The 13,966-nt window shown below is 42.5% G+C and overlaps 2 protein-coding genes across 4 annotated transcripts; one reads left to right on the plus strand and one right to left on the minus strand.

The window, feature by feature from the left end:
* Positions 1–3,660: 3,660 nt before the first annotated feature.
* Positions 3,661–7,177, plus strand: LOC123084677 (replication protein A 70 kDa DNA-binding subunit A). Of its 2 annotated transcripts, none has more exons than XM_044506161.1 (9): positions 3,661–3,813; positions 4,629–4,805; positions 4,931–5,393; positions 5,490–5,586; positions 5,663–5,793; positions 5,959–6,028; positions 6,115–6,229; positions 6,311–6,465; positions 6,570–7,177. In XM_044506161.1, exons 2-9 carry the CDS (start codon positions 4,650–4,652, stop codon positions 6,922–6,924), a joined length of 1,542 nt encoding a protein of 513 aa, XP_044362096.1. In that variant the 5' UTR covers positions 3,661–3,813; positions 4,629–4,649; the 3' UTR covers positions 6,925–7,177. The 2 variants fall into 2 exon arrangements, with proteins under 2 accessions (XP_044362096.1, XP_044362097.1); XM_044506162.1 differs by having other exon boundaries at positions 4,629–4,721.
* Positions 7,178–7,566: 389 nt separating this feature from the next.
* Positions 7,567–12,069, minus strand: LOC123084678 (vacuolar protein-sorting-associated protein 37 homolog 1). Of its 2 annotated transcripts, none has more exons than XM_044506164.1 (8): positions 11,924–12,069; positions 11,256–11,295; positions 10,427–10,654; positions 9,160–9,247; positions 8,583–8,622; positions 8,437–8,483; positions 8,082–8,202; positions 7,567–7,923 (listed from the first exon to the last, which is right to left on the minus strand). In XM_044506164.1, the coding sequence occupies exons 2-8, from the start codon at positions 11,279–11,281 to the stop codon at positions 7,763–7,765; spliced, it is 711 nt and encodes a 236-aa protein (XP_044362099.1). In that variant the 5' UTR covers positions 11,282–11,295; positions 11,924–12,069; the 3' UTR covers positions 7,567–7,762. The 2 variants fall into 2 exon arrangements, with proteins under 2 accessions (XP_044362099.1, XP_044362098.1); XM_044506163.1 differs by having other exon boundaries at positions 10,427–10,657; positions 11,924–12,054.
* Between the last annotated feature and the right edge of the window lie 1,897 nt (positions 12,070–13,966).

A 13,966-nucleotide genomic window follows, 5' to 3' on the forward strand; every position in this document is an offset into this window, starting at 1 on the left:
ATATGGAGGACATCTAGTATTAATTAATTCGGTACTAACGAGCATGCCGATGTTCCTCCTGTCTTTTTTCGAAGTACCCAAAGGGGCACGCAAGAGATTAGAGTTTTATCGATCTCGATTCTTCTGGCAATCAAACGAGGTTAAGACAAATATCGTCTGGCAAGATGGGATATTATTTGTCGACCAAAGGACCAGGGGGTGTTGGGATTGAAAACCTTGAGGTGAAAAATAAATACTTGTTGAGTAAATAGCTATATCAATTATCGCTGCATTCCGAAGGATGTGTGCCTAGATTCTTCGCAACAAGTATTTACACTCCAAAACTCTAGCCCAGGTTACGTAAGACCTAATGATTCACCATTTCGGAAGGGACTCATGAGAGTGAAAGACACTTTCTTCCATAAGGTGAAGTTTAGTGTTGGGGACGGCTCAACAATAAGATTTTAGGAGGATACGTGGTTAGGTGATACGCCGCTAGCTCTCCAGTATCCTTCGTTGTATCATATTGCTCAACGTAAGAAAGAGTACGTGGCAACGGTGATGCAGACGGTACCCTTGAATATCCAGTTCAGGTGATCTCTAGTTGGGGAACGCTGGACTTCTTGGCTGCACTTAGTGAGGAGGCTAATGGAGGTGCATTTTTCCGATGAGGAAGATTCTTTTAGATGGAAGCTCACGAAAAATGGCTTGTTCGCGGTCAAGTCCATGTACTTAGATCTCATCAACTCTGGCCCAATCCCGCGATCGCTTCATATTTGGCGAGTTAAAGTGCCCTTGCGAATTGAGATATTTATGTGGTTTGTCCACAAACAAGTAATCCTAACCAAAGATAGCTTACTGAGGCGGAGATGGGTAGGCAGCTCGAGGTGTTGTTTTTGTGATCAGGATGAAACAATACAATACCTATTTCTTGATTGCCTTCTTGCGAAGTTACTTTGGCGATCGGTGCATGTAGCCGTTAATATTTCACCTCCTAATAACATAGAAGCGTTATTTGGGACGTGGCTTGCTGGAGTGAATGTTCATATCGCGTGTAATATTTGGATTGGAATATGCGCACTTATTTGGGCTATATGGAACTGTAGGAATGATATGATTTTTAACAGAAAACCTGTGACTAATTTCTTGCAGGTCATATTCCGGGCTACGACATGGATCCGTACTTGGTCATTACTCACTCCTACGGCCTCCAGGGAGCAGCTGGCTACTGGGTGCAACCGATGGGAGATGGCAGCACGAGTTTTCTTCAACTGATTTGGATGACGATCACTGCATAGGATAGGTCCTTAGTGGATCCTCGTTTAGCCGGATGCGGCTTTGAGACTTGTACTCTTTTTTTTCCTTTGCTCCTTTTGTGAGCAGTACTTTATACTTTAGGCTTTGTTACTGTCGGTTTTTTAATGAAGTGGCCGCATGCATCTATCAATGCAGAGGCCGGGGGATGACCTCCTTTTAAAAAAAATCATAAACAATATTGTGCATCTTTTTGGTGTAAAATTTATCTCGAATCGACCACCGTAGATTAGAGGGGACTAGGTGAAGGAGGTTAAGAAGTGTGAGTAAAACAAATCATACATATGCATTTGTACATTCAATTAGAGCACTAGGGAGATAAAGATCTACACGTCTACGACCATCGAAACAGAAAATATACAACACGAATGTCGTGTGAAACGGAAAGATGAAGTTATTGGTCAAAGAAAATTCAAACAATCCGTTGAGTGTGACGATTTGACAAATTTGCCCAAAATAACTCCAAACATGAACATGAAATTGAACATATACAGTTAATGAAACTATGAACTAATCATGTGAATGGAATCATAACATGATTTGCATCTTTTTCATGTAGAGCTTATCCTAAGCCGAAGCGCTGTTGTGTGGAATAGAAAGAATTATGTGAAAGAGATTATGGAGTTAAGCAAAACAGGAACATGTGCAAACCCCACTGATCCCATGTCCCAGTCCTGCACCATGTTGCATCGTGAGAGCCACTCGCGTGTGGTCTCCGGCATTGCTTGAGTCCGGCTTGCAGAAATAGTCGATTCGACGTTTTTAGCAGATCTAATTGAGCGGTGTTTTAACATCGTGTGAGCCAAAAAAAATAGATGCAGACAAGGAACCCAAACAACTTTTTTTACACACGCGAAGCTGGCTGAACCTAATGCAACCTATTCCCTCCATCTCAAAATTCTTGTCTTAAATTTATTTAAATACGGATATATCAAATTATTTTAGTATTAGATACATCTGTATCTAGACAAATCTAATACAAGAATTTTGGGACGGAAGGAGTACTAAACATAAACATGGTGGTATGTGGTGTGGTTTTGCGAGGACGAGGTGAGGCCCGGATAGCCTCTTGTGGAAGGCCCTGTGAGGTGGGGACGCTATCTCGTGGCTCACGACAATATTAAAAGGTACTTTCTCCGTTTCAAAATAGATGACCGATGTGGGTCATCTATTTTGAAACGGAGGGGGTCAGCACTTGAATAACCAGTTAAAGCTGTCCGAGACAAGTCAATGATAACCAATTATGGAAATGATTTACATGGTTGTCGAGATTCAGTTGTAAGACCCTCCGGTTTACGGATTAAAAAACACAAAAATATAGTAATGCATGCACAAAATAAGGATCGGTAAATATAGAAGTTATATCAACTTTATATTTGGTTCACAAAAAATTGTTTTTTTCTACAGAAATCCCAATTTATACAGTCAAGTGGGAGTCAAAAGCTCACGAAAATGTATAATTAGAATGTTATGATGCCACCAAGGATCTTACGACTCGTTTGTTTTAGAGAAAAATCCGGAGTTTTCGATTCCAGCTATTTCAAAAATTGGAAGTCAGCATTTGTTTCGCGGAAAAGAATTCTATGAGATCAGGTCTCATACGAGACTCATCCTGATGAATGACACATGGCATTCATAAATCACAAAGCATCTCCCACGCTCCACTTAAAATCAAAAGGAGAGAGATTAGATGCTTTGTGATTTATGAATGTCACGTGTCATCCATCAAGACGGGTCTTACCTACTAACCGTGAGACCTGATCTCATATAATTTTTTCCTTGTTTCGCCCACAATATTTTCCATAGCCGTGTGTTCACAGCGTTTCACAAAATTGAAACCGCTCGAATCTAATGGGACTAGAAACCGGAACGCAGTGGCACGTACCAAACAAATGGCGTATTTTTTTACAAAAAAATAAACGAAAGCAATGCTTCCTGATATGAGAAATCGAATACGTTGCCGCTGGAACCAAACGATCTCGTTCTTCGTGCATATGAATCTGAAAGAGCAGTCCAAGTGGATATTAGAATTTCTGTGTTTTTCCTTTGAAATTGAGATCAGAAGTTTTGTTTTCTTTGCCCCATTCCTTTGAACCGAGTACATGAATAGTAAGTACAACCATGGAAAAATTGCTTATTCCTACCTTTTTCTTCACGTTTTCTTCGAACCAAAGGAGCCCTAGTAATAATTGTATAGGCTACTTGTCCGGTGGAAATATGGGATATATCGTATTGTGAGAAGAAAATAGACGGGGACCTTTTTTTCGAGAAAAAAAATAGACGGGGACTGAGCAGTCATATCCCATCAATGGGCCTGACAGGAACTCGTAGGCTTTTAAGACTGGGGGTCATTTTTTTATAGTTTCCTCTCGGGCTTGACAGGACACCGGCCCAGGCTCCGCCACTCCGCCCAACCCCGAGACCCTCTTCCTCCTCCTTTCTCCTTCTCCAGCAAAAGCTTCCTTCTTCTCGGCGACGGGGAGGAGAAAACCAGTTACATCTACGACTTCGGTTCCGGAGGTAAAGCTAGGTCTTCCTCATCCATCCTCCAACTCCAAGGGGGGGAAAGAGCAGAGCAGCCTCTTTTTTCTTCACCGCTCGCACTACAGTTTCGGTCTCGATTCTTGTGTTGTCGCGGTCGATTTTCCCCGGGATGTCCACACGAACGGTTCTTCCCCAACGATCCTGACCCATCTAGTAGCGGCGCTCTCCTCATCCTTGAATAGCTGCGAGGTTCTACTGCGCTGCTGAGTTTGTGATCTGACTTGGCCCCAGTTCATAAATAATCTCGACATTTATTCGGATTTGTTTTTGTTTAAGTCTCCTGTGGACGGACAGAAGGCCTCATTGTAGTCCTTCTCTTGTGGTGATTTCCCCCCTGGTTCCGCTAGGGTTTTACTGTATTTGTTAAATTAAAATCTTTTTTGGGGGGCATCATATTCTGGTTGCTGACGTCACACCTGTGGATGGAAAGTCGTGTTATTCTAATTTCCCATGTATACCACAAAGTAGCAGCATTATTGGAACTCACATCTAGTATTCCGAATCTCTTCTCCGAACTCAGCACTTGATTTGGAGTCGCTGTTAATATGTACACGAAAAATAGAAGCAATTTAATCCCAAAACACACACAACTCAGAATTTAAACCAGTTAATTAATACTCCTGTTTAGTAAGCAAAAATGTTATGCTGGGGAGGTTAATTTCAGGCTTTCAGACTGCTGGTAAAATTTATTACTGGATGGACTCCTAAGCTTCTCTGTTCGTGGGATTATACTATACAACAGTACAAGATTGATCACTATTTCCTTATTTGTTCTCTATGCTAACTTGCAGCTTCAAGCCACCCAGGCTGAAATGGGTTCAGCTGAGGATGAGTTCACCCCACTGTCTCAGTTAAAGTATGGAATGGACAAGTGCAAAGTGCAGGTGCGCATCTCGTGGCTGTGGGAGTCCTTCAATCCAAAAAATGACACTTTGTTCGGCCTTGACTGCCTTCTGATCGACGATCAGGTGCTGCATTCCCTACCTTAAGTCAACACCAAACAGATGAATCACATTGCTTGCTGGCTACTAATGTTTAATTACCATCCTTTTTTCTCAATGCACTGATTCTTCTAGTTGTGTTCCACTCGTAGGGTAAGACTATGCAGGCGCGTGTAGAACCCGGTGATATAGAGCGGTTTGAACATAAGCTAGTTGAAGGGCAGGTCTATGCCTTGTCAGATTTTCATGTTGATGTGCAGAGGGACTACTATATGTCATGTAGCAATGAGTGGACTATGTACATTAGAAGGCAGACGGTGGTCACTGAGATAGAAGGAGATATTGATTCGATTCCCCTCTACAGCTTTAAAAAGGGCAACCTGGTGCATGTAGCTCCCGCTTGCGCAGGGTCCAGGGAAGGGTCCGACCACTTTGGGTCTATAGTACGCAGCCTTTCCCTACATTTCTGTAAGAGGCTGTTTCCAGGACTTGAACCCATGACCTCATGGTCACAAGGCAGCAGCTTTACCACTGCGCCAAGGCTCCCCTTCAGCTTTGAGTTTGTTAATTTTAAGGATCTCCGTTCTAGGTGTGGTGACAACAGCTTATTGACAGGTAGATTCTTTTGGCACAGAAAGTTTGATCAGAGTTAGACCTACCGCTTGTATATCTTATTATATTTCCTTACATGTGTGGATATACATTACGCAGATGTTCTGGGACACGTAGTAGGTGTCGGGGAGCTACAGGAGGTCACAAAAAGATCCCGTGTTATAGAAATTTGCAATGCAAGCATTCGGGACTTGAGGTAGAGGAATACACTTATTTCTTTTGGGTGATTGAGTCCCCTGATAGCTCCTCACTGCTGGAGTTATCATTTACAGAGGAAAGGTACTGGGTGTCACACTGTATGGTGATATTGCTTCTGGTTTTGCTGAGGATATGGCCGAGAAAGGCAAAGACGCCTCGGTTGTTGCTGTCTTTGCAGGGATGTCTGTTGATTCCTCATCATCAGGTTAATCCTTGATCCACTATCATTTGTCGGCTTCTCCCATGTGATACTGTTGTTTTATATTCCTTGCTTTTCTTGTAAAACTTCAGTCTGTCTATCATTTGATGCAACCATAGTGTATACTGAAACCTTTTGGTGTCATTTGTGATCTTTTTGTGTTATATATAGTTTGCTCTACAACGTCTTCAGAGTACTATTTGGATTTGGAAATACCAGAGGTGCAAGAATTCCGTGCGAAGTGAGTGGACTTCATAAGTTTATGCCTTCTTTGATGATTGATCTAAGCTGTACTAGTACATGGCTAACTGGTTCATGTGCATGCAGTTTGCGCATTCAGCAAGCAAACCCTGTTCCCAAAAAAACCCCAGCTCAGAAGTTAGCCGAGAGTTGGCGAACAATAGAACAGCTAAAAAAACTTGATCCGGAAGAGTATGACGAGGTGAATTAAGTTTGTTGCTCTTCTGGTTTGCGCGTGCAAAGCCAATCCGTTGTTCTCACATATCTCTGTGTTTACTTGCAGGATACCACGTTTTTGTGCAGAGTCTCCCTGATAGACATAGATTGCAGCAACGGTTGGTGCTATCTTGGATGCGACACCTGCCAGAAGTCCATGTACGGGGCCCCAAGGAAATACAAGTGCGCCCGATGTGGCCCGATCAAGAGGCCAGTTCAGTGGTAGGGACCTGCAACACTATGTGGTTCCCAATTTATACTACTTGTTGCTCATTCATAAGTCGCTGATTATCACACCGTTGTTCTGGCTCTTCTGGGCGCGCTAGGTACAAGCTGAAGGCGAAGGTGGAAGACGCCACAGGCACAATGGACCTGATGATCTTCTGCGAGGTGGCGGAGGAGCTGGTCGGTGTCTCTGCAGAGGAGCTTGTCGATAACATTGAGGAAGACGACGAGTGGTACGCCCTGCCAGACGAAATCGAGGATCTTCTTGGCTCGACGCACACCTTCCAGGTTTTCGACAAGTACGTGAATGGGAGCTTCGCGGTGAGGTCGATCATGGACGATGCTAGCGTCCCAGCCCCAGCTGCAGCCGCTAGCCAATGCAAGGAGAAGGCTGACCCTGAGGGGAGCCAGAAGCCTAGCAAGCGCCTGCGAGGGGATGACGACTCGATCAACTAGGGAATGGGGGAGCACTCTGGGAGTAGTAATAGTGTATCTAGGGTAATGCGTCTGAAAGGATCAGGCAATGGATCTCTCTGTTATCCTTCTTCTACCTGGGAACTCCTGCATCTACTGCTGTGGCTCGACTAGTGATGGTGGTGGGTAACAACAGACTAGAACCCGTTTAACGCTTTTGAACATTGCTTACCTCTATCTAAACGTATTTTAGTACTAGATACATCCATTTTCGAGACAAGTAATTCCGAATGGAGGGAGTAGATTCAATGGCTCACGAGGCAAGTTTTCAGACTTTCACCCAAATCAAGTTCTCACTGGATACATCATCATTGGAGTAAATTTGAAATGAAGTGAACTATATACAATGGAGCTTACATAGGCGGACAGGGCAAATCCAGTTTATTTTCCAGTTGCTTGAGGTCATGTTCCTAGCTGCTGCGAATACAAAATAATTTCCATTTTGTACTTCTAGGTTTGGACAAAGTTCAGACAACACTGAAGTTTCAATGTGCCCATAAACAGTGCAATTCAATTTGGTTTCTGTTCATAATTTCACATACGACCGATGGCTAGATAAATTATGTCCGGACAAAATGACGTTTTACGTGAATAATAAACGTAAGTATAAAAGAAGAGCTCAGCTTGTTCTCGTAACTCCACAACCATGGCATTCAGCATAAACCAATCACACATAGCAGATTGTGATTATGCCCGTGAAATCAGCCATAGGACTATACATGCGACCTCAGTCTGATGTCTGCAGTCAAAAACAGGGCAAGGAACAGGATACAACAGAGCAGCGATGCCACGACAGACGATGAATGAATCGATAGATGTATCAGCGAAGCGAGGCCTTGCCGGAGAGGTGGAGAAGCGCACACTTGTGGTGTGCAGCACGGAGCTTCTTGTACTTCTGCACAAAGGTCGGCAGGTCAATGTCCTTCTCCAGGAACTTTTGGTGCAGCTCCTCCGACTCCTCGTCCAGCTTCGCCATTGTACCTGGGCAGAGACATGACGATAAGGTGTGCAGGCATGTCAGCAACGGGCTTGCATGACGAACAGTTTTACATTGCTAAACTTCAAGCACTGGTTTAGACTGCAAGGAAACCAAGCACAACATCACACGAATTGGAGCTGCAGCTGTTCAGAACACTTACTTTGCAGCTTGTCGAGCAGAGCAGCAGGAGAATAGGACTTCATAATCTCGTCCTTTTGCCTTTCCAACTCGGCCAACCTGTCCTCAGCGGCTGCTAGTTCTGTGGTTCTGATTATAGTACACTGCACAAAATCACAAACACAACCAGAGTTTCAGGAGGAAATTATCGACTGCAGACAACAATATCGAAAACTTGCACAAAACACTAGAGTAAGATTATTTTTTGTTTCTATAATGGTTTTAACTAATTAGTGTTTTATCTCTCATAACTGAATTAGTTATTTATATATTGAGTGGACTAAGTAACGAAAAACAAGACTACTGGTTACAAACTTGAGGGGTAAATAGTACTGAACCTGATTCCTGAGCTCTGAAATCCGCTGCTCCTTTTCTAAATTTTCTCCTGTATAAATTCACCATAAACCATAAGTTCCCATTTAGAGACAATCAAAAGCCCATTTAGAGACACCAACAATTGATCTACAGAAATTGAATAACTCACTCGCAAGCTGCAGGGTCTCCTTTCTAAGCTCATCGCGTAACTGAACATAAGCAGACACAAGTGAGAAAACCGACAAGAGCACTCTTAGGAATCAATGTGGTATATCTATTGGCAAGATCAAGCCTTCAGATAACTTGTATATATTTTAAATCAACCACAGCAACAAATATTACAAAAATTGTAAGATGATCACCAAAATGGCATCTGAACTACTTAAGAACATGTGTCAGCAATAACCTTTTGTTACATTTGATAAGGCTCATCCCATTTAATTGATTTATAATGTTAAGTAACAAAGATCATACTAATTGCTGCAGTAAAAACTGGAAGCAAAGGAATCTGGTACAAAGGAAGTGAAAACCGACTTGCTGAATTATATGTCTATTTATGCTACAACAGAAACACTAACCAAAAAAACCAGGGGAACCATTCTTAGCAGTTAGCAACCCCACTTTTATATTAGAACCAACAGCAGAAAAATACATGTAGCTATCATGTTGAACAACCAACTCAACCATACCGCAATGAAGTCAGCAATACATACAATAACAATGGTATAGGCAGCAGCAAGACTTACATTGTTCTGTGTTTTAACTTGGTCAAGTGAATTGAAAAAAGCATTATATGACTCCTTGTCCTTTAACAGCCTCTGCAGCTCATCAACACTGCATCAATAGTAAAGGTAAGAACAGCATAGCATAACATAGTTCTGTATTCCAGAAAGTATGCATAACCATCACCATATAATGGTATGTATAACGAAATACTGTGCAAATACACACACAGTAAACATTGGAAATTTGAAACATATCAAATCTATGCATAATTGCTGCTTCCAAATTCTCTAGCATACATATAGTTGGCATGCCTTCCATGCATCTGTTTTCTACTCATCAGTACTTAATCTATAATTTCCCTCTAGAATCAACCTACATAATCGTTCTATTGTTCACATAGACAATTAAAGAAGTTCTTGTTCTTGCAATGTTCCATCTTATCTCTGCAGTGTCGATGTAAAATAGAGTCATGCCCGACTATAATTTGTAGAAATGAGTGCTGAAGTGAAAGAGAGTCATGCTCAACTAAAATATTCAGGGATTAGGCACATGAGTGATAATTTTCCACATTTCCTCATTTACTAAGATAGGATAAATAGCATATGTAGAAACGATGTTGTCTGCTCAATATAAAAAAACAAATCAAATTTGGGTTTGTCCAGCAAGTGTCATAATAATATCTTGTAGCAAGTTCTTATAGAAGGTGCAAATAACAATGATCAAATACCTGAAAATGCAAATCTTTAAGGGGGGGATGCAAATTTGATGGTCTAAGCAGCATAACAACTGAATATATTAGCCACTTTACATAGTTTTCTTTTCATATTATATCCAACATTGCCAGAAAGTGAAAGGAGTCTTCAAGGTGTTAGGATAAAATATCTTTCGTACAACTTGGATGCGGCAATCTTCTGACAAAAGCTTGTTCAGTATTATTACTTGAAGAAGAATTGAGGATTATGAAACTGTATCCCACTACCCATAGTAAGATCAAAGAAATGAGTGGTTTCCTTTTCTTATTCCTAGCTGGAACATGGAAAATGCCAGCCTTGATCCAGCACTGTAATGTGATACACTATAAAAAGATTACAACTTAAAAGATAAGCATTTCTTCAAATAGCATAAGCTGACCAGGTTTAGAAACTCTCAGTTTGAAGACGAACGTTCAAATATATGTCACATCATGGTAAAACTAAGATGTTGGTTGCAATTTATAGTCCACAATACAGATACAGTTTTACAAAAAGACGCAAGAAATACTGAAAGGAAAGAAGGCCAATAGTGTACCTCTTATCCCTCAAACGAGCAATTATCCCTGCAGCTTCAGCTGGAGACGGTTGGCCACGTGATGAAGGCTGAGGATGATCTGAAGCTCTTTGGTGTGGACTAGCACCGGAAGAGCTGGGTGTGGATGGATGTGAAGATGAACCACCTACTGAGGGAGGGTACCAAGATTGCGTAGATATGTTCTGGAAATTTGGTTCAGGTTGCTGTTGCTGCTGTTGCTGCTGAGAGCTGCTGATAGCATTTATTAATAAGCAAACCTAAGGAAGTAAGCAAGACAAGTAAAAAGTACAAAGCAATCTTAAGACAAATATACAGTGCCATTCACATACACTATTCTAATAATTCAGTGTAACTGAAGATCCAAGCATAGGAAATGCAAAATAGTAGTTCGGCTAACTTTCTTTGGCTGGCAGCAAAATAATGTTTTGGAGCAAAAGTGAGCAGATTCATGAACCATGTTGATTGCACGATTTTCTTCGAAATGAAGGACTAGGTACCACACAAAGCCTGCCTGGTAGCTGGACTGAACCTCCGACAAATAACGTAGCATGAACTGACAACTTATTTCATTTTATTTCCCAGCATTAGGTTTTGATCAACAGGGAAGCTCGATCTATACACGAAAACGTCGGGTCACAAGAATGAGAAATGAATGGAACTTATTAGCTCTATTCCCCAATATATCTGGTTTACGAAGAGAGACAACTCAATTCATACAACATTCAGAAAAAAATGCTTTGGAAGATTGAAAAGTGAACGCCCGGACAAAGAAATAAGAACGGGCAATACCACCTAGATTAGTTTTCAATTGCAACTGCCATTAACCTACCCGAAAAGAGGAATTCTCCAGCTCATCGCGCAAAAGCAATCTGCATCAAAAGAAAGAGAAGGCTGTGTGAACTTGAAATGTTTGAACCGTCAGCTATGAATAATGAGTTATTATCTAAAAGTAAACTCTGATGGAAAATAACATCTCAATGGTAATACATACTGGTGACAAGACAGGATGCTAACATTTTCTGAGAATACGGAAGATAGGTGTAATACATACAGGTTTCTATTCCCAAACTGCCTACAGGTGCCATGGGAAGAGAAGCCATGCATTTGCTGGCAACTTGCTATTGCAAAACCCAGCCTAAGCGCATCCAGGCACCCAGCAGCTCTCCAAAGTCGAAACTAAGTTGCAATAACGCTCTAGGTTTCTAAACTTGTAATTTGTCAGGGCCTGCCGGGTCGGTAGGCCGGACCAGGCAGGCGAAAATCCTTGGAGCAGAAAATTCCAGCAGGGGATTCTCAAGGGTTTACACGGGCGGCCGACGCCCCCCGGAAAACAACCGACCGGACGCGATTTCGCCATCTAATCTGACAACTCCGAGGGGAATTTTGTTTATCCTCACGCGACAACTGAACGCAGCCGGCCCGGATCGAAGCGGAACCGGATCAGGCGCGGAACCGATCCGGGTGAACGAGGGAGGAGAGAGCGAGCAAGTTACGTACCTCGCCGGCCGGCGTCCGCGTCGGCGTGTGGCGGTTGCTTCGCGTGGGAGGAAGATGGGGGTGGGCAAGACTGATTCTGGGAGGAAGGAACAGGAGAGAGCGACGCAAGGTTGGTCTACCGGGCTCGCTCACGCGCTGATCAGCTGGGCCGGCCCATCTCTTGCCGCACGCCACACGTCTTCATGATGATGACAGCATGGCACACAAACACACGTCTTCACCCCTAAAAAAAACAGATTCTCACAAAAAAAAAAGGTCACGCCACATGTGTGTATGCACGAATAAAAAAGTGCGAACATGAAAGAACTTTTTTTACGAGGTAAGATTTCATAAGATTAGGGTTAGACAACAAATCCTCACAACAAGGAGGGTTCGAGTTCAACTATACCGTAGTATAGGTTTTAGTACGGCTATAGTGTGCCAATTGATGTTCTACCCTATTCTGACACCTAATGATTTACATAGGAATAAACTCTCTATCTACCATTACAACTCTAATCTCAGCAGATAAATGTCCATAGGCCGATCTAGAGTGTGAGTCTCCCTCAAGTACATGGCCAAGGCTGAAGTAGAATCTGCCTAGAATGATAGGTTTATCTAAGTGCTCGATTGCCAGCGCCATGCCTTGCATCATAGCATGAAATTCCGCTTCTAGGGCGTTGTTGCAGTTGAAGATGTATCTATATGCCGCAAATATCATTGATCCATTCTCCCTTCTTAGCACCATACTAGCTGAAGCACTTCCATCTTGACTCAAGAAGGAGCCATCGATAGACAGCGCCAACCAATCCGCTGGAGGAGCCGGCCATGGCTTAGACGGGATTCAGACTATCTTGTTTGGAAGAACCTGGCTATTTATGTCAACCGACATCTTTCCTTTCAAGATTTCCTCCACGCTATATCTCTTTGCAAGATTTAGACACTTATAATAGCTATTCAAGTAGTCCACCGTTGCTTCAACTGGGCTTGCACTCTTACCATGCAAGATGTCATTACTTTGCTGCCAAATCCGCCAAATGGTCATTATTACCATATCACGAACGTGTTCGGGGCAGTTTGTCAGCACCTGCAACACCTAGCCCTAACCAGTGTCCACCAAAGCTGAGTCCTCTGGGAGCGGCCAAATAGTTCGCAACGCTTCCCACACCCGCCATGCATGCGCACATGCAATAAGCGCATGAAAGTTGCATGAAAGAACTTAGAGCATCTTCCGTAGCCCTATTTTAAGGCATTAAAAAGTCTTTGGAGATGGGTTTCGCCCAGTTTTCCACTAGTTAACTGAACAACTCTCTTCTGCTTAATTAATAAATGAGGAAAATCTTTTGTCTCCATTTTGAAAAAGGGCGAGTCTTTGGAGTAAAATTTAGGACACAGAAAAGTGCATTTCTTGGCACGACGAAGTGTCGTAGGGCAGGCACACGACAGCTGCACGTCTATTTGTTCATCTTCATTCATACATATTGCATACATATTACAAAATATCACACACATCTCAAATGCATCCAAAACAAACTAATAAATCATTACATAGTGCATCAAATTATTACATAGTTCTTCAAATCCATAACATAAATTGTTCATCAAGCTCAACAACAAAGTTTAGCATACAATACAACAAAGTTCATCACACAAATACAACAAACATAGAGATAAAACTACGCCTGTTGTCGCCTGCCATGCCCACTAAGGGAGTCCTGGATTAGGGGGTCCTCGGGATGCCGACCTATATCACATGGGCCAGATAGGTGGGCTACATTGTATCCGGACCGAAGACCTTTTATGCCTTGATGTGCACCTCAAGTCAAGATGGAAGATCTGATGTTTCCTTGACGCAACCGACGATCTGTAAACCCTAGTACCCCTAGTGTCTATATAAACTAGGGGTTTAGTCCGTAGAGGCTAGTACAATCACCATCCTACTAGTTAGGGTTTAGACCCTCTGATCTCGTGGTAGATCGACTCTGTAATCCCCATACACACAAGAAATATAATCAAGTAGGACGTAGGGTTTTACCTCCTAGAGAGGGCCCAGACCTGGGTAAA

Source organism: Triticum aestivum, chromosome 4A (assembly GCF_018294505.1).
Source record: "Triticum aestivum cultivar Chinese Spring chromosome 4A, IWGSC CS RefSeq v2.1, whole genome shotgun sequence".
Taxonomy (NCBI): Eukaryota; Viridiplantae; Streptophyta; class Magnoliopsida; order Poales; family Poaceae; genus Triticum; species Triticum aestivum.